Below are 25,889 nucleotides of genomic sequence, written 5' to 3'. Positions count from 1 at the left end.
GTAATTAAATACCTGTTTACACAAGGCATCCACATAGGGCTTTCTAAGGGAAATGATATTATTTTATTTTTCAAAAGCTTGTTATTAAATTCAAAATACATACAAAAATAAAAATAGCATAATGAATCACCATGCATCACCCAGTGTTAATGGTGATTTGCTTACAACCAGCCTTGCTTCATCTCCCCTCTTAGTCTGGTTTCCCCACCTCACCAGTGGAGTTATGAAGAAATTCCCGGCATCATCTCATCTTTTTACTATTACTAACATATGCCTAAAAAATACTTTTTTAAAACATATAACTAAATAACATCATTAGCAATATTTTTAATATAAAATAGTCGCTCAATGTTCACATTTCCCTGATATATATAAAATCCTAATTAAAACCAACTGTTTTTTTTAAAGCAATCTATCCGAGGAAAAAATAGACAAATAGACAGCTTTTTTTTTTTTTTTTTTTTTTTTTTAAAGGGAGCCTTGCTGTGTCGCTCAGCCTGGAGTGCAGTGGCACAGTCTCAGCTCACTGCAACCTCCACTTCCCAGGCTTAAGCGATTCTCCTGCCTCAGCCTCCTGAGTAGGTGGGACTACAGCACGTGCCACCACACCCAGCTAATTTTTGTATTTTTAGTAGAGACGGGGTTTTGACATGTTGGACAGGCTGGTCTCAAACTCCTGACCTAAGGTCATCCGCCTACTTTGGCCTCCCAAAGTGCTGGGATTACAGCCATGAGCCACTGTGCCCGGCCAATAGATACCTTTTTATAACAGTTGGTTTTAATTAGAATTCCAAATGATCTACTCATTGCTTTTGGTTGTAATATCTCTTAAATCTCCCTTTTCTTTCTTTCTTTCTCTTTCTTTAATTTTCTTTTCTTTCTTTTTTTGAGACAGAGTCTCGCTTCATCACCCAGGCTGGAGAGCAGTGACATGATCTCAGCTCACTGCAACTTCCACTTCCTGGGTCAAGCAATTCTCCTGCTTCAGCCTCCCAAGTAGCTGGGACTACAGGCGCAAGGCACCACGACTGGCTAATTTTTGTACTTTCAGTAAAGACGGGGATTCATCATGTTGGCCAGGCTGGTCTTGAACTCCTGACCTCAGGTGGTCCACCGCCTTGGCCTCCCAAAGCGCTGGGATCACAGGTGTGAGCCACGAAGCCCAACTAAATCTCCTTTCTCTTTTGTGTTTCTCGCAATATTTGTTAAAGAAAACATAAATCAGCTTCCATTTCTGTCATAATTTAAATAGAGCATCACGTCATCCTGTTTCCACCCCAATGTAATCACAGGAATGTGTCCTTCTTGTTAAGATGTACCATTTCCTAGATTCGCATCTCCATCACTATCTAAACTCATTGGGTGCCCTAATAATTGCCTTCTAGTCAGTGAGGACTCAGATGCCAATAAAAAAATGTCCCCAAATAAGGCAACCTGAAACAGACTATCTTAAAGCCATTTACTTCATCTCTGGTATTATTTTGTCATCTTTGTGTCACAAGTTACACTGTCGAAAAATAACATGGAATACTCACTCTGGGTTGCCTGCAGAATGAGCTGAATGGAACCAGGTACCCCCCTTCTCCCAATGAATGGCACTACCCCCAAATCCCCTTCCCATGGACCACTTTTTGTTTTCATCTGAAGTATGGTTTCCATGGATACTCCCACTAGTTATTGGGTCTCCAGGTCCTGGGCAAGCATCCTTCTCCCCAAAACCCATAAAGAGCGGATGCTCCAACCCAAAATGCTTGGCACCCATTGACAAGTTTGTGCTCATGCTTGCCTTATACAGAGAGCAATAAGGGGTCAAGGTCTTTGCTATGGCATACACACCTCCACTGAATGGCCCACACAGAGTGTCCAGCAGTAACTAATGTTTAACTTTGCCAGGGATTACTAATCAAATGACTCATTCAGAATTTCATCCAGAATATAGTTGACGATGAGGGCTGCAAAATACATGCAATCTATCCAATAGTGCTCTGTTCATTTAGGTCAAAGCCAGCTCTGAAATGTGACAAAACATCGTACTGTAGGAAAATTTAGACTTTTGACTTCTGCCCGTTATTCAGTTACCCTCTATCTTGATGCTTCTCTCCAGAGCCCTTAGCAGATAATCACCAACTTACTGGCCACAACTTCAGCATCAGCCCAGAAGAAACTTGTGAACCAGCAAACAGAGCTGTTTTAGGTTTGATATGGGAACTTCTCAGCTGCTAATGTAAATTTGATCCCAATGTTGAAGATTTTGTGCCCTAAAATGTTGACTTAAGCATTGCAGTGTGTGGTGGATGGTCTTTAGTTCTGAATATGTGGAGCAAATACGTTGAGTAGAGTGCTCAGAAAGTGGAGATGGTGGCTGCATTCAAAACTCCCAATCTATGGCCAGAAGTGAAGTAAGTGCTGGCAAGAGAGGACACATTGCTTCCCACATGACTCGATAGACCCTTCATTTTATATTCATCCTAATTCTTCACTGAAAACACAATTAATTGAATTGTTAACTCAAGCCTTGCTTTTCCTCCTTATTTTAGGGTTTCATATAGTAAATGAACAGCTGCTCACTGCAAAAATGTGGCCATGTTAATACTTCACTAGGATGTAGTCTGATTGTAAAAGCTGACTGTTTTGTTAAAGTAGCCACTGAACCATTTCATTGTATCCTCAGGTGCAGAAATGAAACAGTTCCTTAACCATTCACAGCTCCCAGGCCCAAGGAATAAAACAAGAAACGCCCAAGAACTTTAAGCATGTCAGAAGCAAATAAAACCTTTGAATTCTGAGACTTCTTATTTGCAACCCTGACACCATCACAATATCCACCATGTTGAAGGCAGCCCATGATATCTTTCTGGCCAGTGCTTTAGGCAGAGCACATTCACAAGTGTCTTCCACTATAATAATGTTGAATAGCCAAAATTAGTTTATGACAGCGTGGCAGCCTGGTCTATGCTGTTGAAACATAGTTTACAACAGCTTTTACTCCATTGAAAGAGGAGAGATGATCATTCAAACTTCCACTTTAATATCTGTAATTCACTGATAGGACTCACATTAGAAGATAGTAAGTGGAATGATATGTAAGAGATTCTAGATTTCTTGCTGTTGTCTTCAAGTTTACTTATCTAAGTTCCACTTAACCATATATATGTTATCATTTGTTCCAACCCTTAGCAAAATCCACGTTTCTATATCAAAAGTTAGCTTGCATGTAAAGCTTAAAATGGAAACAGCATGACCCGATGTCTTCTTTGTTACTGGGTGACTCTCTCCTCTCAAATTATAATACCTCCTCAGCCATATGTTTATTTCACAGGTATTTACTGCACACTTACCAAATGCTAGATAAGCACTGTCCTAGACATGGACACAGTTGAAAGGTCCTGCAGCCCCAGTTGGGCAGATCTCACACATTTAAAACATAAGTCATTAGGCAGTGTTCCTCTCCCCTGGCACTGACAATGACTATATCTCTGTATTTGAATGTAAGATCCTACTAAGGAAATGCTGTTCCCAAAAATCATTATTTTCTGAGACATGATACTTCGACGAGGATGTTTTGAATTCCTACTTTATGTGTGAATCTATGTGTCTTACTCCTTTGCCTTTTCCAAAGAAATCAATTATGATTCCTTGGCATTTATTGCAGATGAGCAAGAAAGTTCCGGAGCAATTATTTACACCGTGGAGCTGAAACGCTATGGGGGGCCCCTTGGCATCACAATTTCAGGAACTGAAGAGCCGTTTGATCCTATAATCATTTCAAGCCTCACTAAAGGGGGATTAGCTGAAAGGTAAAATTTGAAGTAACTGTTATAATTACCTGTGTCTGAGATGGGCTTCCTTCCTCACAACCACATAAAAACATGCTCCTCTCTCTGTGGTTATCTGTTGGCTTTTAAAAATCTGCACAAAGGATTGATCTTAGAGCTTGAGAACTCTCAGGCAGAGCTCCGACTTGACTCTGAGGGGCATCTTACAGGCGGTAAAAGATATCATGGGCTTAGCATTGATATGACTCTCTGAAATGTATAAAATGACCACAATTGACTGAAGATGGATTTGTATTGTGTCCATTTTGAGAGGAGGAAACTAAAGTTCAGGGAGGTTGAATGGCTTGTCCAATTTCATTCAGCAAACACTTGCTGAGCCTCTGTTACCTGACAGGTGCTGCACTTAGCTGCTGTGTGTTCAGAAGCGGGTGATACAGGCATCATCTTATGGGAACAAAGTGTAGTGACCCATTTTAATAATGTCTTAAAATCTGGAATGTCCATTTTTTACTTTGGCAATGATGTATACACACACACCCACTCCCCACCCTCTGCTAAACTGCATTTCTTTCTGAGATGTGTTGTCAGACATATGACAAACCCTACAGGCAAGTCTGTCCTCCAGATCTGTCCTTCCAACCTAGCTCAGGAATACACAAATGCATTGTTCCTGCTAACAACTGGAAACAGTGGTTAGCAAAATAGAGACACAGCATTGCAGAATGTTGGAGCTGCAGTGTACCTTAGAAATTAGCTCAGACAGGCTGGGTGTGGTGGCTCACACCTGTAATCCCAGCACTTTGGGAGGCCAAGGCAGACGGATCACGAGGTCAGGAGTTCAAGACCAGCCTGGCCATCATGGTGAAACCTCACCTCTACTAAAAATACAAAAATTAGCTGGGCATGGTGGTGCATGCCTGTAATCCCAGCTACTTGGGAGGCTGAGGCTGGAGAATTGCTTGAACCCAGGAGGCGGAGGTTGCAGTGAGACAAGATCGCGCCACTGGACTCCAGCCTGAGTGACAGAGCGAGACTCCATCTCAAAAAAAAAAAAAAAAAAAAAAAAATCTGCAGAAAGAAAGGATGCTGCATGCTATCCACTACATTTGTATTTGGATTTTTAGGGGACTTACCCCATGACTCAGGTTTCTTGGAATTGAAAAAGCACACAAGTTCATTTTAATAACTAATTAAAACAATTTTTAAAATGTTTTTGGAAACTAAAAAGTAATCCACAACATATGCAGTGATCTTACAACATTTCCCAGAAGAAAGCAAGAGGGACTTCTGGAGATCCTTGCCAAGTCTTTATTATGATGAATGTATAAGGTATGTCAGGGAATTTATATTCACTACCACACAGGGATTATTTCTACCTCTCCTATTACTATTTGGTGTTTCAGAACTGGCGCAATCCACATAGGAGACCGAATCCTAGCCATCAATAGCAGCAGCTTGAAAGGGAAGCCTCTGAGTGAAGCCATCCATTTGTTACAGATGGCAGGAGAGACTGTCACCTTGAAAATTAAGAAACAGACAGATGGTGAGTAGTGAGTTGAAAGCCACAATTAAGGATTTCCAGTGCATTTTCTTCCTTGAAAGAATGTGCTAGTGTCTGTGTGATTCTAGGGAAACGAATCTCCAGCAAGAGTATTTTGGTATATTTTTATTTAAATTTACTCTGATACTTAAACTCCTTTCCTGTCTATAAAGCCCAGTCAGCATCGAGCCCCAAGAAGTTCCCCATTTCTAGCCATTTGAGTGACCTGGGGGATGTGGAGGAGGACTCCTCGCCAGCACAGAAGCCAGGCAAGCTGTCCGACATGTACCCTTCCACAGTGCCCAGTGTGGACAGTGCTGTGGATTCATGGGATGGGTCTGCAATAGACACCAGCTATGGAAATCAAGGTACGTCTTTACTTTGTCCCCAGAGGACTTCTCATTGTTGAAGCCCATGCTTCTTCAAGATTCATCCTCTGCTCCATGAGGAGAATATCTTTATTTAACTTGTATCTGCTTTGGTGTAGCCGAACACACTGAATGCTTACACTGAGCTGGCCATGCATTTCCTTCTAGTGCTTATAAGGCATGAACCTTTACCAAACACTAACAGGCCTCCATTAGGTCTACTGATGGCCAAGTATCCCATCCAGAGCTTATCCTTCAAGCTTAGATTAATGTGAGGCAAACCATACAATAAAGTGGCTTGTTCAATACAGGCCCCATTGTCTTATTTTTCAGCAAGCTTTCCACAAAGATGGATTGGGGAGTTCAGAAGAGTTACATAAGAGATTAGCCAATGATTTGTGACTCTATTTATTCCTGCCCACTCCTGACTTTTTTTTTTTCTTTTAGAGACTGGGTCTCACTCTGTCACCCCAGGTAGAATACCCTGGCACCATCACAGTTTATTACAGCCTCAAACTCCTGGACTCAAGAGATCTTGCTGCCTCAGTCTCATCTGCTCAGTAGCTGAGACTATATGCAGACACCACCACACCCAGCTGATTTTTAAATTTTTGTAGATATGGGGTCTTGCCATGTTATCCAGGCTGATATCAAACTTCTGGCCTCCAGCAATCCTCCTATCTTGGCCTCCCAAAGTGCTGCAATTACAGGCATGAGCCACCATGTCCTTTCCCTGAATGTTTATAATTAGAGCGTTATAATCACAATATAGGAAAGTATAGAGTAGATTTTTCTTCATAGGGGTCATTGTCATGTGAAGAAATACTATCTACATTAAAAAGCCTCACTCATGGAATATAAACACATAAAAGGTGTCAGACTGAAAACAGAGCAGAAACTAATAGCTTCTTTTAAAAAATATTTTCTTCCCAGTGATCCATGGCATCAAAAAGAAAAGTATGTCAAAACTTCTTGGTATTTCTCCTCATCTGAGCCTTACCTTCTCCCGTGTTCTATGTAAATTCCAGCCTCTGAATCCCTTGTTTGCTCTGGGTTTCAGTCAGTCAAATAATAAAACACATAAACAGTTTAGAGCACACATTGGCATGAGGGCTGCTTTGTCACGGAGTTAACTGTACTTTTAGGAGAGTCTGTATCCAGTTTGCTCTCTCCTGGTTTTCCTAGTTTCCTTCTCTCAGCCTGCCTATGTTGTGTCACTCTCTGTTAAGTCCTCTGGTGAACAAAAAAAAATATGGAAGGGAGAAAAAACTGGAAAAAAAATGAAAGGAGATGATATTTCAAAGTTGTCAAGTTGTTACTTTCATTAGAGATGATACTGGAGTTGGGTGCGGAAAATACTTTGAACACCTAAATGGAATTGGGGCTTTTATTTATCTGGCAATTAATTTTTGCAAGTCATAATACCTTGTGACAAGTTTGCCTATGCCACCAAATAACAGACCTTCTGATTGCCTGAGAATTGATTGGCCACCAGAAGACACTGAGTAAAGGACAGAAGTCACATTCTATCAGAGTAGACTCAGGTTTATTTATCAATGTATTGTGTATTGGTTATTTATTCATGTATTATTTGTGTGTTGCTTATTAATGTAGAGATATTTTTGTTACACAGATTTTTGTGAGGGTGCTATTGATATTAATGACTTCTTCCCCATAAGGTGATCCGGAAGACCTTAGCTACTCCATTCCTTGAAACTATAGAAAAAGGACCATGAGAAGCAAACTGAATATAGGACCTGCCCCTCATTAGTAAAAGATGAAAAACCATTTGTTATTTGTGAAACATTTTGAAATTTTGAATCATAGTCATAATATTACATTTTGCATCTATAATTTAGACATTTTATGAGGTTGAAGGGAACTAAGGGATAAGTAGAGACAATGGCAATCAGGATAGAATCGAAGTACTCCAAGGTAATGAAAAAGTAGTAATAACCCTTTATATATGTAGAACACTCTAGAGTTTACAAAGCACTTTCGTATAACTAATCCCCATTAATTCTCGTAATGAATATGGAAGCTGAAGGCAGGATTTCAGCTTTAGAAAGGGTTTAGGAGTCAGCTAGTCTGGTGTCCGGTGCAGCCCTTGGTGCCAGGTCCTGCCTCACTGCACGCCAAGACACGCTGCATGGACTTGAGCGCCCAAGTTGACAGGTTGTTCCTTGTGCTGAGGCATCCCCCCATCTCCACATAGCTCTGATGACTCTAAAGCTCTCACTTGTATTGAGCTGCAGTATGCCTATTAGTCCTAGCTATACCCTCAAGGTCATTCTGAACTAGACTAAAGCCTCTTCTCTTGACAGCCCCTTAGATACTCAGAGACAGCTATTGGGTCTCTGTTGAGGCTTTCCTTCTCCAAGCCAAATAGCCCCAGTTCCTTTAACTGTGCCTTCTATAATTTACTGGCAAGTATCTGTATCGTCCTGTGGGCCTCTGTTCTGAATGCGCTTCAGTTTACCTGTATACCTGTTAAATGTAGCATTCAAAAGGAAAATCACACAACAGCCCGACAGCCTGGAGCAAAGCAAGCTTGTCATTGGCATCACTGAAGACAGGAGAACTGATCAATGACGCCTACCACAACATAAGAATTTTAGTGGTCATGGCACATCTGTCACTCATTTTGAGCTTACAGTTTACCAAGATCTCAAAGTCTTGTGAATGTTTTTTTTGTTGTTGTTTAGTTTTTTTTTTTTTTTTTTCCTTTACCTGTGATATTCAGTTAAACTGCATCTCTCCAGATTGTGCTTGTGAGATTGACTTTTTAAAAGCAAGGCACAGCTGGGTACAGTGACTCAGGCCTGTATTCCCAGTACTTTGGGAGGCTGAGGTGGGCAAATCACCTGAGGTTAGGAGTTCAAGACCAGCCTGAGCAGCATGGCAAAACCCCGTCTCTACTAAAAATCCAAAAATTAGCCAGGCATGGTGGCACACACCTAAAATCCCAGCTACTCGGGAGGCTGAGGCAGGAGAATCCCTTGAACCAGGAGGCAGAGATTGCAGTGAACCGAGATCATGCCACTGCACTCCAGTCTGGGCAATAGAACAAGACTACATCTCAAAAAAAAATTAAAACAAAAATAAAAGCAAGACAGAGAACCGCACTTTTACTTTTCCTATTCAATATTATGTTGTGAGATACAGCTTATCTCTCCAACCTGTCCCTCCAGCCCCTCAGCAGGCTCTCTGCCTTGTCCCAGGAAGCCCCTGCACATTCTCTCTGTTCCCTTTAAGGCTGGAATAGTTGCCTCATTCCCAGGAGGCTGTTGCACCTCCATAATGCACATCTTCCTCCTGGGGCTGGAAATCGATGTCTTTGCAGCAACATTCCTTACTGTTCTCTGCTGCTTCTCTAAAATATCAAGCTTGCTCCATTCATTCTTTCAACCAGTATGTAATGACTGGCTCAATATCAGGCCCATAGACCATGTGGATACACTGTTGGACAAAGGAAACATGATCTCTGCTCCCGTGGAAGAGGTTGCGCAGCTGAAGGGACAGTCAGTTAACAAATAAATAAATAGTGGCCCTATCACTTCGTTAGTGGAAAGGGAAATAGAATGGAATGATGAAAACTTGTGGGGAAAGAAGGGATGTGTTTAAGGAAGTCCCACAAGGGGCTGATCCTCAGTTCCACTGTGTGGCTGACTTCTTCCAGTCGGCCTCCGGGTCAGCTTCTTTCACTCCCCATTGTCTTGCCCATTAGATGCCTCATGCCCTTCTGCCTTATCAAAATCTTAGGCATTTGGCCTCCTTGCATCTTCTTAATTCTTCCTTCTAACTCTGAGAAAACCCTATGACTGCTTTACTTGGATTTAGCAAAGGTCAGTACAAGAGGGACTGGCAAATTGGTGGTGGTACATAGACTGCCATTCTCATGTGCTGAATAGCTCTTGTGCTCTCTGTAACTTTTGACTCTCAACTCAGATAGTTACATTTCTATCTTATTTTTCTCTCTTTTGAAGTCATTTTGATCATTTGTATTCTCTCAGAAAATGAAATTATTTCATCCAGATGTCAAATGTATTTTTATATAATCTCTTTTTAAATTTTTTTATTTTCTCAGTTTCTATAATTATATCCACAATATTGTTTCTTAATTGGTATATTTGTGGTTTTATTATTTTCCCCATGATTTGATTAGTAACAGTTTATTTGATTTCTTTGTTGGGTTTTTATTTTTTCCCAGAGAACTGACTCTTGCATTTATTTATTAGTTCTACTCTAGTTTTTTTTTTTACATAAAATTTTACTTTTAATTTGATTAACTCTTTCATTCAGTTCCTTTTGAATTTTATTCCTTTTATGACTTAAGTTGGATGCACAATTTATTTTCATTGTTTTATAAGGATATATTCCTTCTTTGTGTTTTCATAAGGATGATAACTGATCAAGGACACCAACATGTGCAGTCAGAGTCCAACTTTATTTAATGTCATTAAAGAATACAAATACTCCATACAGAGGATAGCACAGAGTAGAAACCCAATGGTATCCTCCTCTACTCATTGGCAGGGTTTTATTTTTCTCTTTCTTTTCTGATCTCTACAAGCTCATGTTTCATCATCATCTTGTCTTGCCCAATTTCTCTTGAGTTCTTATATTTCTGCTTTGATCCCTTGTTTTATAGAGGTGATGACTTTGCTGTGTATTTTTTGAATTTTGTGATTATTTCTGACTGGTCATGTTTATCATTTGCTCTGAACCAGGCTTCTTCTCATGAGTATTCTTCATCTGCTATCACTTTGTTTTTTATGCCTTTGCTCTCATTTGTTTGATATGTACTTGGTATACATGTTATGCCAATTCCTTTTTAATTACTGCTCACCACTGAATGAGATGAGTTCTTCCTGAACTGCAAGCTGCTAGAGGTTCTGAGAAGAGCCCAGGTTGTTTCCAGGCTACCAAACGTACCCTAGTTCCAGCATGGTATATGTGAGTAAACTCTTCCCCAGCTACCAGAGAGCAGCAACAGCAGGCTGCTCACAAGACAGAATTCCTCTCTGCTACCCTGCTTCACTGAGCAATTGCTCCCTTCAGTCTGTGACATGTGTTCTCTTTCCTTGACTTACCTTGATGCCAGATGGGACCACAGGTACTTTCTGCCGCCAGCCATGCAGTGCATACTGGTGTTCCAAACAAAGCATTGGAGTTTTGCCTCACGCCACTGCCCCTGCTTTGGTAGACTGAGTTGTCTACCAAAGAGTAGTTTGGTAGTCCTGGCCATAGGTGCCTTCTCACCACTTCTTACCACCACCACCCCCTTCCCATTTGACTTCCACTGAATTTATGTATTTTTCTTATGTATTATGGTTTGAGATTATACAAACACTCTAGTTTTGATTAAGATGGAGTTGCTTCTGTTATTTATCATTACTTTTTGTCTTGAGGTGATTTCTGAGAGAAGAGAGAACTATCTTTGCATTGACATTTTAAGACCATAGCCTCATCTGAATATATAGAGTATTTCTTGGCAAGATCAATTACAAACAGTTATACAAACATATGATTTGATTTTCTCATCCTTCACAACACTGGGTCTTTAGGAAACAAATTTGGCAGGAAATTAACTGGCTCACTTTCCTGTACTAAACTTGATTTCCAAGAATGAAAGTAATGGCAAGAGCTATAGTCCCAAAATTGTAGAATTCTATTTTTTTCTTTTTTTTTTTTTTTTTTTTTTTTTTTTTTTTTTTTGAGACAGAGGCTCACTCTGTCACCCACGCTGGAGTGCAGTGGTGCAATCTCGGCTCACTGCAAGCTCTGCCTCCTGGGTTCACGCCATTCTCCTGCCTCAGCCTCCCGAGTAGCTGGAACTACAGGCGCCTACCACCACACCTAGCTAATTTTTTGTATTTCTAGTAGATACGGAGTTTCACCGTGTAAGCCAGAATGGTCTCGATCTCCTGACCTTGTGATCCGTCCGCCTCGGTCTCCTAAAGTGCTGGGATTACAGGCATGAGCCACAGTGCCCGGCCCGAAAATTGAATTCTAAACTTTATGATTAAGAACCAACACTGATTAGTTCACTTTTCTAAATTAATGCTGGGTATGAATTAAAAGCTACAAATATTAATCTGCATTAGTACAGAAAACCAAATATTACAAGGTTGGAATGTCAGAATTTTACAAATATCTAAGGCATAGTTACCTAAAAATAAAAATCATCCTATCAAGATTCCATCTACTTTCAGAAATACCTACTTTCCTATTTTCCACTTGTGCAAATAAAGGCCTATTTTTTGTAAAGACCTGTTTTCCATTATGCAAATAAATAAAACTAAACATTAATATCAGTGAAAGGAATCTGGACTAAATTTTATACCTCACATTAGGATACAAAGTGTTAGATCAGATATGGAAACCCAGATGTAAAATAATTAAAGAGAGAAAGAAGAAAAAGAAAAACGTGCCAATTCTAAACCAAAGGAGGCCTGGAACACAGGCCCACATCTGTAATCCCAGCATTTTGGGAGGCCAAGGCAGGCAATCACTTGAAGTCAGGAGTTTGAAACCTGCCTGGCCAACATTGTGAAACCCTGTCTCTACTAAAAATTCAAAAATTAGCTGGGCGTGGTGGCGGGTGCCTGTAATCCCAACTACTCGGGAAGCTGAGGCAGGAGAATCGCTTGAACCCACTAGGCGGAGGTTACACTGAGCCAAGGTCGTGCTGGTGCACTCCAGCCTGGGTGATAGAGTAAGATTCTGTCTCTAAATAAAGAAATAAATAATCCAAAGGAGAAATGACTTAGGACCATACATTTTATTTATTTTTTTATTATTTTATTTTTTGAGACCAAGTGTTGCTTTTATCGCCCAGGCTGGAGTGCAATGGTGTGATCTCGGCTCACTGCAACCTCTGCCTCCCAGGTTCAAGAGGCTCTCCTGCCTCAGCCTCCCAAGTAGCTGGGACTACAGGTGCCCGCCACCGCACCCAGCTAATTTTTGTGTTTTTGGTAGAGATGGTGTTTCACCATGTTGTCCAGGCTGGTCTTGAATTCCTAACCTCAGGTGATCTGCCTGCCTCGGCCTCCCAAAGTGCTGGGATTGCAGGCATGAGCCACTGTGCCCCGCCAGTACATTTAAAAAAATTATTTCTTTTTTCAACTTATTTATTTTATCAATTTTTAATTTAAAATGTAGTTTCCAATATCATATGTATATTTCATGTGCTTACACCATCATTCAACAACAACAAAAAGTTTCATTATCTATCTGGCAGTTGATTTTTTCTTATACCTGGGCTGCCTCATTTATTCTCTGGCTTTTAAGCTTGACTCCTGGTATAAAGGAATAACCCTCAGGGCCTGTTAACTTCTTCTCAGTAATGGGCAACAGGTTTGCCTTTTACCTAAACATAATTTTCCTCAGATATTCCCTCTTTTAAATCATGGTATCACCAGCCAGCTGTATCAGTTAAAGGTCAAGTTTAGTTGACTTAAAGATTTTCTTCTACATACAAAACAAAATTTAAATGATGGCATTTAAGCAACATCAGGATTTATTTTTCCCATGGTGTCATCAGGACCCAGGTATCTCACTCCCTCTACTCAGCATCTCTGATGTCCCTCCATTGCCACTGCCTTTGTTTCAGGCCTGACGAAATACGGTAACTCCTTCCTCATTTATCTTCTTACTTTGAGCATCTTATCCCACATTTGTATCAATAATCTTTAGAAAAACCAAATCTAGTCATGCCACTCCTTTAAACCAAAAAAACCCTCTTTTGTTGGTTATCTGTTGTTATAGGATAAACTCAAATGTCTTCAATTTAAAACACAGGGTTGTTTGTAATCTAGTCCCTGAATACTTTATCAGTCCACCTTCTGACACTTCTTTGCAGTACCTTTTAGTACACATACCCAGAATATCTCACTATTCTCTAAGCAAGTTTTGCATTGTGGTACCTTGATAACACTAAGTATTTTGATATGTTAATTAACCTCTTAATCGGTTTCAAATCCATTGAGAAATAGAAATGAGAGTCAGCTATGGATTAAAATATCAGCATTTCATTTTATTTTATTTTTTGGTAGAAAAAGCTGGATTGGTCCTGCAGCCAGAATCAGGATAATTATTTTCCTACCCTCAACCCAAGTCTAGACATTGAAATTTGAATGAGACGCAAGTCAGATCTACACAGCAAACCATAAGTGAACCGATTACCAGTCAATGAGATTAGGTTCAGCTGAAGAGAACTGCAAACTCTAACAATACATTGACTTACATTATAAAGAAGCAGGCACTTCAAGCTGGTATGTAACTCCACAGTGTCATCAGAGGCCCATGCTTCTAAATATTTCCACTGTGTTATGCTTAGCACCTGACTTTCATCCTTGGGGTCACCTCATAGTCCAAGACAGTTACTGGGGCTCCAGCAATTTCATTTGCATTCCAGACAGCAGTAGCAAAGGTGTAAGGAGCCTTCTCAGAAGTCCCCTTAGCTATATCATGGACCAGAACATTTCACTAAGTTGCACTTAGCTTTGAGAGAAGCTAAGAAGTATAGTTTTAGTCTGAGCAATAATTTGCTCACCCCAAAACGGGTACTCTGGTACTAAGGATAAAGAAGAGAATGAATGTTCTGTTGAGCAACTGGTAGTCTGCCACGGTTATCTAACTGCCCAGTCATGCCTTTTCTTGCCTCTGTCAAGCTCAGAGAGCCCCAAGATTGTGACCCAGGCTTGCTTACCACACAGCACAGCAGCAGTGGGAGAGAAAGGGTCCAGAGAAAGCCAGGAATGGGCTGAGTGACATGCCCAGTGTTCTTTTCCAAAACTCAACAGTTGGGTAAATCACATTCCTTCTATGGGGAGGAATAAGTACACATGGTAAGAGGGCCCAGAATATTCCTGGAATACTTTTCCCTTCTTAGGAGTAGAACAGAGATCCACTGATAGAATCGAGGCCCTGTTTACCCTGACTGCACCTTTACCCGGCTCTCTTCTACTTGGCCAACACTGTCTGTTGTTGTTGTTGTTGTTGTTGTTGTTGTTGTTGTTATTGTTGTTTTTGAGACAGAGTCTCACTCTGTTGCCCAGGCTGGAGTATAATGGTGTGCCCTCGGCTCGCTGCAACCTCCGCCTCTTGGGTTCAAGAGATTCTCTTGCCTCAGCCTCCAGAGTAGCTGGGACAACAGGCATGCATCACAACACCCAGCTAATTTTTGTATTTTTAGTAGAGACGGGTTTTCGCCATGTTGGCCAGGCTGGTCTCGAACTCCTGGCCTCAGGTGGACCACTTGCCTCAGGTTCCCAAAATGCTGGGATTACAGGCATGAGCCACCGTGCCCACCATGCACTGTCTTACTCAACAGTTCCAACTAGTAAATGCTGACCTGCTATCTAACTCTAAGCTTATATGTCATTTTTCCTTTGGCACCCTTCGTGATCCACCTACCAATCCCCAAACTGGTCTCTGTCCTTCCATATTAGTGTATTAAGACTAAAAGTATGACACTTTCACATGCTACTAGAACTCACTTTCTATGCTTCTTTCTTCTCCTTCTCCTATACATATACCAAACAATGCAGTTTTTGAGGACAGGAATCAGTTTTATTTCCCTTTGCATTTTAGTTCCTGATATATAGTATCTGATACTTAAGAGACACCCGAATGTTTACTGCATTAATAATGCTGAGACTTATCTCTTTTCCTTGTCTCCCTACCTTAAAGATAAAGAAACCGAGATCTTGAGAGGTTGAAGGGCTTAGTATATAGTAACAATGGGCATCTGTGTTCATTAAAACCTCCTTGTGTTCTAGGCACTTTCATAAGGTGTGTTTTCATTCTTCTTCATTCTCTTACCAACCTAGTAAAGTACCTATTGTTATCCCCATTGTACCCTGAGGTTAGTTGGCCAGGCTGTGATGTGAGGAAGTGGCTGAGCTAGGATTTCAACCTTGGTCTTTTCTGACTTTGCTTTTATTAAGTTTTATTTATTTATTTATTTTTGAGACAGGGTCTTGCTATGTTGCTCAGACTGGTTGTGAACTCCTGGGCTCAAGGGATCCTCTTATCTCAGCCTCTCAAGTAGCTGGTATTACAGGTATGCATAACCATGCCCAGTTACTTTTCTATTTTTGAAATAGGGTCTCGCTTTGTCACCCAGGCTAGAGTGCAGTGGTGCAAACTTGGCTCACTGCAGCCTCAACGACCAGACTTAAGCGATCTTCCTGCCTCAGCGCCCCAAGTAACTGGCATGTGCCACCATGCCTAGCTAATTTTGGAGGTTTGGGTTTTTGTTTGTTTGTTTTCTTTGTAGAGATGGCTGATTGCCCAGGCTGGTCTTGAACTCCTAAGCTCAAGCCATCTGCCTGTCTTGGCCTCCCAAAGTGCTAGACGTGAGCCACCGCACCTGGTCAACTTCTCTTACTTTAATCTCTGGGTCAGCATAGCACGGACTAGGGAAGAGCTGGGATCAGGTTTTCTGACTTTACATTTCACCCAAAGAGATTTGAATCTTATCCCCTTTTCTTTCTCTGCTTTGTTGTAATGCAATAATCATTTAATAGTGCTTATTAAGACAAGGCATCCTTATTAGAGATACATATGCCTTTCAAGATTAGCAGTTTCCTACTGATGGTGGTGCACATCTGCTCAAGCCCATTCTTGCACTCTTGCCTAAGTCTCCAAGAACTACTTATTATACAAACAACAGTTGGAAAGAAAATCAGTCTAATGTTGAAATTTCACCAGGGAACTCAGTGGTCATTCGGGTTAATGCTTGTCAGAAAAGGATACTCCAGGAAGACACCACCAATTAGCATTGGCTCTTTGAAACGTTGAGGGTTGAAACCAGTTAAAGAAAGTGAGGTACAGGCTTCCCCAAACTCTTCGTATTATAAAAGCTGAGACTTCAGGTATTTGGGGTTGGTTCGGTTGGTTCAGAAGGAGAAAATGGTTAGTCCATCAGAGGGAGCCAGGATGAAATTCACAGCTACTTAGTTCCCCTTCAAGAGAAGACACATCTGTATTTCCTTAAGTCAACACTTTTGACAGAAAACTGCATTCATCACACAAGACTTCTTCCCAGATGGCTAACCATGCTTCTGCAGTTATCTAGGAAAAAGAGAGAGAATGAGATATTGAACTGTAAATATTTCCTCTGCTCCAAGGTCTTCTAATCCTTGGTGTCCTAAAATATAAGGTTCTTAGAGTATTTCCATCATGTGGTGGTAGGCATTGCCCTGGGTTCTTGAGATCAAATCCTTTTGATCAGAGAGTATTATCCTTCAGATACCCTGCTGTCCTTGGGCTTTAAACTAGTAGCAAAAACGGCACTAGAGGCTTCGACAACAGGTAGAGAGAAAGTGAACGGGGAAGAGGAAACAAGATATCATGGAGATAGAATCATCTTACGCGATCAGACCATTTAACTGTACCTGAAAATGCGGGTCCAGGTCTGTTTGCTGTATTAAATGATTTAAGCACAGTAAAAAACACATATCATATTCCAAGCCAATGCATCCATGTAAATACACATGCACACACACGTCACAACCTGAGGTAGTGGATGAAGGAGTATGTGATGATTACAGCACAACCTATGGAGTCAGACCTACAATCGAGCCCCACTTAAACCCCCAAAATAATTTTGAAGAACTATATACCCCATCACCTACTTAAAGTTGTTGTCTAAATGTTTTCCTCACAAAATGTAAATACTTGCAAAGACTGTAATTTCCAGTTTGTTGTAAAAATGCTTTAAAAATATTTCTATCAAAATCTTGGAACTACAGCTTCAGCTCAAATTTGTGGAAAGTGTCCATTATGTAACCTAATAGCCAAAGCCATTCCTCACTGTCTCACCCATCAAGCTAATCAGATATAACTCCTTGGTGGAAAAAAGTCAGCATTTTGCAATTCAAATAAACAATAAATGCAGCAGGCTCCTTATCCCTGACATCCGTTGCCCTTCTGAATTCTCTGAGGCAGCATGAGAGATGGACGAGAGAGAGGGGTGAAAGCCTTGCCGTGAGTTTGTGCCTGGTTGAAATAAGGCCTTGTTCCCAACAGACTTCATCACAGGAACAAGGCTTTCCCAAATTATCCCTTGATTTGGCAGCTGGGAGTCTATATCCCCGGGCCCAGGCGCTTTCAAATACTTGAAATGTGGCCAGCACGATGGCTCACGCCTCTAATCACAGCACTCTCAGAGGCCGAGGTGGGTGGATCACCTGAGGTCAGGAGTTCGAGACCATCCTGGCCAACATGGTAAAACCCTGTCTCTACTAAAAATAAAAAAGATTAACTGGGTGTGGTGGTGCACTTCTGTAATCCTAGCTACTTGGGAGGCTGAGGAAGGAGAATTGTTTGAACACGGGAGGAGGAGGTTGCAGTGAGGCAAGATCGCACCACTGTACTCCATCCTGGACGACAGAGCAAGACTCCATCTCAAAAAAAAAAAAAAAAGATTTGAAATGGATGAGAAATATGTCTTTTGTTTGTAAAGTGGCAGGAGTACAGTTGTGAAGGAGGAAATGAGAAGGGAGAACTAACTGGCAGATCTCAGCTAAGCCAGTTTTGGGGAGAAGTGCATCTAGAACTTGAGGATCTGAAAACTGATTCTCCTAATTGTGACTTGAACTCCCAAGAAAGTTTGCAAGTAGCCTTGGGTACTTGAAACCACTGTTCTAAGCCGTCAGTGTCCTCATCTGTAAAATGCAAATAATGAGTATCTACCTCCAAAGATGGCTCTAAAGAAAAAAGATGGCTCAAAATGAAGTACTTGAAGTCCTTGGTGCACAATAAGCACACACAATGTGTTCACTATTGTCATTGTCATTGCTGTTATTATTCAACTCCTCTACTGGTTAACAATGTAATTTCTCAATGTATTAAGTAATCCTTGGGCCCAGTGCTAACACCTTGTTTATATTTTAGGCACCAGTTTTCAGGCCTCAGGATACAATTTCAACACCTATGACTGGAGGAGTCCAAAACAGAGAGGCAGCTTGTCCCCAGTCACTAAGCCTCGAAGCCAGACTTACCCAGATGTGGGGCTGAGTAATGAAGACTGGGACCGGTCCACAGCCAGTGGGTAAGGTTTTCAACCAATGCTGCCTCATCCAAGATGACTGCATGGTCATGTGGGCAAGATTTGAACTTCTGTACTGCCAGTGGCACATATTGTTAGTATGGGCTTCTTAAAGCCACCATAATCATCCATGCTGGCCACATGGCAGGATTCTAAAAGCTGCCTGACCAGTGGCAGCCTGAGCACCACACAACAGGGCAAGAGCTGGGTTTCCCCTAATGAAAACAGTAGTAGCACCTGGGGAGAAGCTACTTCTGTAAACTTTGCACCCCCTTCCTTATGACAAGTAGGTTCCTCTCCTTTATTTTATTTTATTATTTTTTTGAGACAGAGTCTCACTTTGCTGCCCAGGTTGCAGTGCAATGGCAAGATCTCGGCTCAATGCAACCTCTACCTTCCAGGTTCTAGTGATTCCCATGCCTCAGCCTCCTGAGTAACTGGGATTATAGGCATGTGCCACCACATCTGCCTAATTTTTGTTTTTTAATTTTGTCTTGTATTATTTTTATTTTTTATTTTATTTTATTTTTTGAGATGGAGTATCACTCTATTGCCTAGGCTGGAGTGCAGTGGCGCCATCTCGGCTCACTGCAACCTCCACCTCCTGGGTTCAAGTGATTCTCCTGTCTCAGCCTCCCAAATAGCTGGGATTATTGGCATGCACCACCACGCCTGGCTAATTTTTGTATTTTTACTAGAGACAGGGTTTCATCGTGTTGACCAGGCTGGCATCGAACTCCTGACCCTCATGATCCGCCTGCCTCAGCCTCCCAAAGTGCTGGGATTACACGTGTGAGCCACCATTCCCAGCCTATTTTTTATTTTTGAGACAAGGTCTCACTCTGTCACCCAGGCTGGAGTGCAGTGGCATGATCTCAGCTCACTGCAACCTCTACCTCCCAGGGTCAAGCAATTCTCCTGCCTTAGGCCCCCAATTAGCTGGGACTACAGGCGCCTGCCACCACGCCAGATAATTTTTATGTTTTTAGTTATTTTTAGTAGAGACGAGGTTTCCCCATGTTGGCCAGGCTGGTCTCCTGACCTCAAGTAATCTGCCCACCTAGGCTTCCCAAAGTGCTGGGATTACAGGCGTGAGCCACTGCACTGTGCCCCTCTCCTTTCTTTTAAAAGTTAGTTTCACATTAAGTTACATTTTTTTTTAAGATACCTCATGGATCCATCTTTTCAGCAAAGTATATTTTACCATTTTGTTCCTTACCAAAACATTTTAAGGAAATTTATAAAAAGTGATAGCATTTGGTTTACTTATAGTGATCTTTAAATAAGTGGGAAAAACACATGTTTCTCTCTTAGAGAAAATTTTGATTTCTCTTTCCTTGTAGATAAGCAGCTGAAATACATTTCCAGCATTCCATCCCATTCCAATAGGGTCATCATGTGGCTGCAGCCCATTTAGCAGCAGCCACAAATAGTCTGAAATCTGATAGTAAGACCATGGACCATACTTTCCATCTTCACAACACTGCATTTCCTAAAGCGTTCCTCTGCTGAAGCTCATATACTTGGAAGGCACAGGTGAAAGAAAGCCTCATCCAAAATGTCTGTCTGTCTGTATTTTGTGTGAGATGAAGGAGAGATATTTTGGATACAAAAAAAAAAAGCCGGGTGCGGTGGCTCATGCCTGTAATCCTAGCACTTTGGGAGGCCGAGACAGGCGGATCACGAGGTCAGGAGATCAAGACCATCCTGTCTAAAATGGTGAAACCCCATCTCTACTAAAAATAAAAAATAAAAAAAAAAAAAGGCTGGGCGTGGTGGCAGGCACCTGTAGTCCCAGCTACTCGGGAGGCTGAGGCAGGAGAATGGTGTGAACCCGGGAGGTGGAGCTTTTAGTGAGCTGAGATTGTGCCACTGCACTCCAGCCTGGGCTATAGAGCAAGACTCTGTCTCAAAAAAAAAAAAAAAAAAAAAAAAAAATGTCTGGCAAGGTCCTAACCCAGCCTGTGTTTCTTGACAACAGTTTTGCAGGGGCTGCCGATAGTGCAGAGACAGAACAAGAGGAGAACTTCTGGTCTCAAGCGCTGGAGGATTTGGAGACCTGCGGACAGTCAGGAATTCTGAGAGAACTGGAGGTAGCCTCAGTCCTGCTACTTACTTTTATTGTTTCTACATTCATTTTTTTTGGTCCTTTTAAGTTTGCATTTCTCACACCAGTTCATTTAAAAGCTTTAACCCTTTCCACAGGAGAAAGCTGACAGGCGTGTGTCTTTGAGAAACATGACTCTCTTGGTAGCTACCCTTTATGTTTATATTTTTGCTTGTGAAGCTGCCTTCCCTACCCCCTTGCCCTCTGGACAGCAATTTGATTTTATACAATGCAGTCAAAAGTATTTATTTCCCCATCTCCACCCCTCAAGCTTACTGACTTGTGGCTTCTGCCATTGCTCCCTGCTAACCCTGACTGTATCTGTTTCCCACCAAATCGCTAAAAAGCGAGCTAAGTCTCCCAGCAGCGGCGCATCCCATTCTCTTAGTTGCTTTAGAAAGGTTTCTTTGGCATGTTTTCATTTGTACCTGGTATAGAAATTAATTTGATTGCTAAGAGGAACATAAGAGGAAATTTTATTTTACTTTGTTTTGTCCTTAAAGTAGATGACAATGCAGCTGGTGAAAAAGGCCAGTCTATTTGATAAGCAGCAAAAATATTACATAGTACGTTGCTGTTAATTGCAAATCCTGATTCCATCTGTATTAACTTAGTGTGAATTCAAGGAAGAATGAGATGGAATGTAATGGCTGAACTCCTGGTGAGTTCTTTAATCAAAGCCATGAATTCGCTGATGGTATTCACACTTTAGTCTGGGAAGTCCTGGACTGTTTCCTTTTATGTTCTTTTAAATTTTCTGAGCTGTAAAAAATAAAGTGGCAAAAGTCTCATTTTTATTTTGATGTCTTATGAGGTCCCCAAGTCACCATAAGGAATGTGAATGGCATAATGGGGTGAAACTCTTGCAATTCTAAAATGATTACTCATCTTTATATTATTTTGCTTCTCAATTGCATGTGTGGATATTTTATGTGATTCTAATGTCTGTGAATCTGCAAAGAGAATTATGAAGAAAAATACTAGTTTGAACTTGTAAACGTCATGGTATTACCTGGCATGAACTGCAGCTTCAGAGCACAGTTAAAGGTTCTGGACATGGATAATCCTGTAAAGTCTAAATGAAGTAAGATGTTAGCAGTGATTCCTTTTTACACAACTTTCAAAAAGAACAGAATGCTTAAGTATTGGCCGGCTTATTTAAACCTGTACCACCTTCTGCATGTAGAATGATGAAGAAAAGTAGTCCAAACTGAATAATGAGCACAATTCACAATTCTTGAACATAGCCCTGCTTTTGAAAGCACGTTTTGGCTCATGCTGCTTTTTCCTTGTGCATTTTGATACTTCCCTTTTGAAGAAAAAAGTTGTTTTTCTAACAGCTTGTTTTACATTAGGCAAAAATAAAATGATGTAAAAAGTAATACAATGAGGTTCTGTTTTCACCCAGAAATTGAGTTATCTGATGAAAACAACATCCATCAGCAAGAGTAGACTTTATGTTGCCACAGCCTATGACTTTGCTGTAACATAGCTCCAGACAGGTGTGGCCCTTGACATTATTAATGCAGAAAGCAAATGAGTTGAATTTATAAGCCAAAGGGAAATTAAATCCTCAACTAGGATGAATGATTGGCAAAGTCATAAATTAGTTATATTTAGACTATTATCACAAAGCATATTTATTTATTGGTTTAAATGAACCCCATTCCCTTGATTGGAAATGCAAAAAATATTAGAGCTAGATTCTTGCATATTAAATTCACATCCAGCATTAAAAGTTAAAGCACACTATAATACTAATAAATGTAGAAGGTTAGCTAAGATGAAAGATGATTACAATTGAAATGGAAATGAAAATTAGTTTACTAATCATTTTCCCTATAGCTAGCAATAATTTAGGTTCAACTTTAGCATTGAAAAATGTATAGCTTTAACAAAGGAGAGAAATTTGAATGAGTCTTTGGACAAGTTTTTAACCTCTCTTATCAGATATTTCTTCTATAAAAGATGGAAATTATAATGAGCTAATAATTATGTGGCACTAAACAAGTATTCAACAAAGTATTCAGTAAAAATTAACTATTAGTATTTTTGCCCTTTCTTGATTAATGAACACTGCTTTAACTATTTTGTGTTTAGCATAATATAGGAAGAAGATTTAACTAAATGTCAGATAGAGAACTCTAGGTTGCCTTAGGGATAATATGCAATTATGAATTACGGCAAATGAAAACAGGTAATACATACTCTTGAGACCAAAGCAAATCCTAGGTAATTAAAAATAATTGTTTTTTTAGCTTTTTATTTTAGTTTTTATATTTGTTTTACCTTTTATGTTCCTTCTTAGATGCTACCTAACATTCATTTTAAACAAAGTAATCAAATTTTGATTACTATACAGACTCACATACTTACTTGGAAATGCGAACCAAAGAATTAGTGATAGTATCTTATTTCTTCCATCAGAACCTTTTCTAAATCAATTTGTAATTTCTTCTATGGCAGCTAAGATTCATCAAAGCAAAACTGTGGTCTCCCAGATGTAGTGATTAAGTGTTTTACTTCCAACACATGTCCTGTCATTCTCATGAAAAATGAATATTTAAAAACAGATGTTAACAAAGCAAACAACTAGTCTAAGTAGGTAAAAATAATAAATGGAGGGTCAGCATGGCAAGAAAATAACCACTGAGCACTGTCAGATATACTAGATTAAACACAGAAATGGGGCGGGCACGGTGCCTCAGGCCGGTAATCCCAGCACTTTGGGAGGTTGAGGCAGGCGGATCACCTGAGGTCAGGAGTTTGAGATCAGCCTGGCCAATGTGGAGAAACCTCATATCTACTAAAAATACAAAAATTAGCCAGGCTTGGTGACAAGTACATGTGATCCCAGCTACTTGGGAGGCTGAGGCAAGAGAATCGCTTGAACCCGGGAGGCAGAGGTTGCAGTGAGCTGGGATCGCACCACTGAACTTCAGCCTGGCGACAGAGTGAGACTCTGTTTAAAAATAAATAAATAAATAAATAATAAAATAAAATAAAATATACATGAGTAAGTGCCATAAAATAAAGAATATCCCATGACACCAATGAAGCCAGTAAAGAAAGGTTTCAATCAACTTAAAAAGGGTATTTGTCTGAAATAAACTGTTATATAAACAGCCCACACTTGTTTTTAAATGCTAGGCATCTTTCTACTTACTAAAAAGGAAGTTTTATATGGTTCAACCTAACATTTCACCGAGAAGCACCGAACAGTCAAGAACGAGAGTTCTGGAGTCAGAATGCTAGAGCTCCATGCCCTGGCTCTTGGGCAAGTTGCTTAACTTGTCCATGCATCTCTTTCCTTTACTGAAATGAGGATGTATGGTAATTTTAATATCTATTGTGTAGGGTTACTTATGTATTACATGATATTCTACATACAATCTGTATGGGACTTAGCACATGTTAATGTTCAGTGATCAGCAAGTGTTTTTACAGTTATAATTTTCTTTTTCAAAATTATCAGTATGATAACTGATCTAGCCAAGATGTGAATGGTCTACTTGTTTCATTTCTTTTTCAACAAAGTTGTTAGATATATGCACATGTGTGCCAACACTTGGCTGTTGTTCAAAGATCTTGTTAATAGTGTGTGTATAGCTGAACACCAGGTGAATTTGAGAATCATGAAATCTTAGAGACGTGACAGATGAAAACTCGACTCACTTTGCAGTATTCCCTTATGATCAATAGTTTTATAAAGTGCCCTCGGCTCATTTACTACCAATGTGAGCTTGGGTGAGTCAGCCTCTTTGTGCCTCAGTTGCTTACCTATAAGTTGGGAGGAATGGCCAGGTGTGGTGACTCACACCTGTAATCCCAGCACTTTGGGAGGCTAAGTTGGGTAGGTCACTTGAGACCAGCAGTTCCAGACCAGCCTGGCCAACATGGTGAAATCCATCTCTACTAAAAATACAAAAATTAGCCGAGCATGGTGGTCCTTGCCTGTAGTACCAGCTACTTGGGAGGCTGTGGCACAAGAATTGCTTGAACAAAGAAGGCAGAGGCTACAGTGAGCCAGGATCACACCACTGCACCCCAGCCTGGGTGACAGAGTGAGAGTCTGTCTCAAAAAAGAAAATAAATAAATAAATAAATTGAGAGAAGTAATAGTACCTACCCCATAGAGTTGTTGTGAGGCTTAAATGAGTGACTACATTCAAAAGACTCAACGAGTTAAGCTTCTGTTACTTTTAGCATCAGTATTAACATAAACAACTAAATCACGTGGCAAATGGAACTTGTTTTCTGTCCGCGTGGTTTCAGGCAGATTTATCAATGCTAGTTTACCTTTATACCATTACACCCAGGAGTACAGAGCTGGCTACGGGCATGTTTTCAGAATTTTAGCATTCTCCGACCATGAGAAATGAATATCCACTACTTGATATTGGTTTCAAATCCTTTTTTTTTTTTTTTTCCCCCAGTTCTGAGCCTTGTTCATCTTTGGTATCTAATCTTGTCATTGCTTGTGAAGTATTCAGGGAAGAACATATTTGAAACCAAACAAACTTCCCAATTCACTGGTAACATCCAATTCAAGTCCTACTGCTTGTGAGCAAAAAGTTGAATATAAGAACATAATAAATGATAAAAAATGAAAAGATTCTCTGAGGATCTTATACAAAGGGTATTTCTAAGAAACATTTAATCTGTACCAAATAATATGGAGACTTAGCTGGTCTACAAACTTTGGGGACAGGCCACTTGGCCACAGGAAAGACAATATTCAGTGCTAGACAGACGCCTGGGAAGAACCCCTTGCCTTTATATCAGTCATCCCATTCCAACCCATTGTTAGCTGCCGTTGGAGATAGAGGCAGCATTGCAAGTACAGGCAGCCTGGTGTCCATTGAGAAGTTCTTGGTTCATTTCTGTAAGATATATTCAAGGTGGCCTCATGAATCCCATCTGTTAGAACCCACTCAGTGGAAAGTTAATGCTTAAAATGTAGTTTACAGTAAGCAAATGTTAGAGCATTTCAATTTGCCTCAAAACTGCCAGGGGTGGTATTTGATTAAATAAACTC

At 40.5% G+C, this 25,889-nt stretch overlaps 3 protein-coding genes across 21 annotated transcripts in view; all 3 read left to right on the top strand.

Annotated features, from left to right (window-relative positions):
* The window catches only part of LLPH (LLP homolog, long-term synaptic facilitation factor), a 648,032-nt gene that overhangs the window by 380,818 nt on the left and 241,325 nt on the right, over positions 1-25,889 (top strand). The window lies entirely within an intron of this gene.
* Positions 1-25,889, top strand: part of TMBIM4 (transmembrane BAX inhibitor motif containing 4) — a 529,849-nt gene that overhangs the window by 275,337 nt on the left and 228,623 nt on the right. The window lies entirely within an intron of this gene.
* GRIP1 (glutamate receptor interacting protein 1) overlaps positions 1-25,889 on the top strand; it is a 710,404-nt gene that overhangs the window by 659,772 nt on the left and 24,743 nt on the right. For 11 of the 19 annotated variants that reach the window (XM_050748313.1, XM_050748306.1, XM_050748310.1 and 8 more), the window contains 6 exons: positions 3,653-3,797; positions 5,180-5,319; positions 5,490-5,684; positions 18,591-18,747; positions 20,726-20,837; positions 20,950-20,994. In XM_050748313.1, coding sequence (XP_050604270.1) covers positions 3,653-3,797; positions 5,180-5,319; positions 5,490-5,684; positions 18,591-18,747; positions 20,726-20,837; positions 20,950-20,994 — 794 coding nt within the window. The remainder of the gene's footprint in view (positions 1-3,652; positions 3,798-5,179; positions 5,320-5,489; positions 5,685-18,590; positions 18,748-20,725; positions 20,838-20,949; positions 20,995-25,889) is intronic. The other 8 variants (XM_050748317.1, XM_050748312.1, XM_050748311.1 and 5 more) reach the window with 1 other exon arrangement.

This window comes from Macaca thibetana, chromosome 11 (genome assembly GCF_024542745.1).
Source record: "Macaca thibetana thibetana isolate TM-01 chromosome 11, ASM2454274v1, whole genome shotgun sequence".
Taxonomy (NCBI): Eukaryota; Metazoa; Chordata; class Mammalia; order Primates; family Cercopithecidae; genus Macaca; species Macaca thibetana.
This window is presented reverse-complemented; position numbering and strand designations above follow the sequence as displayed.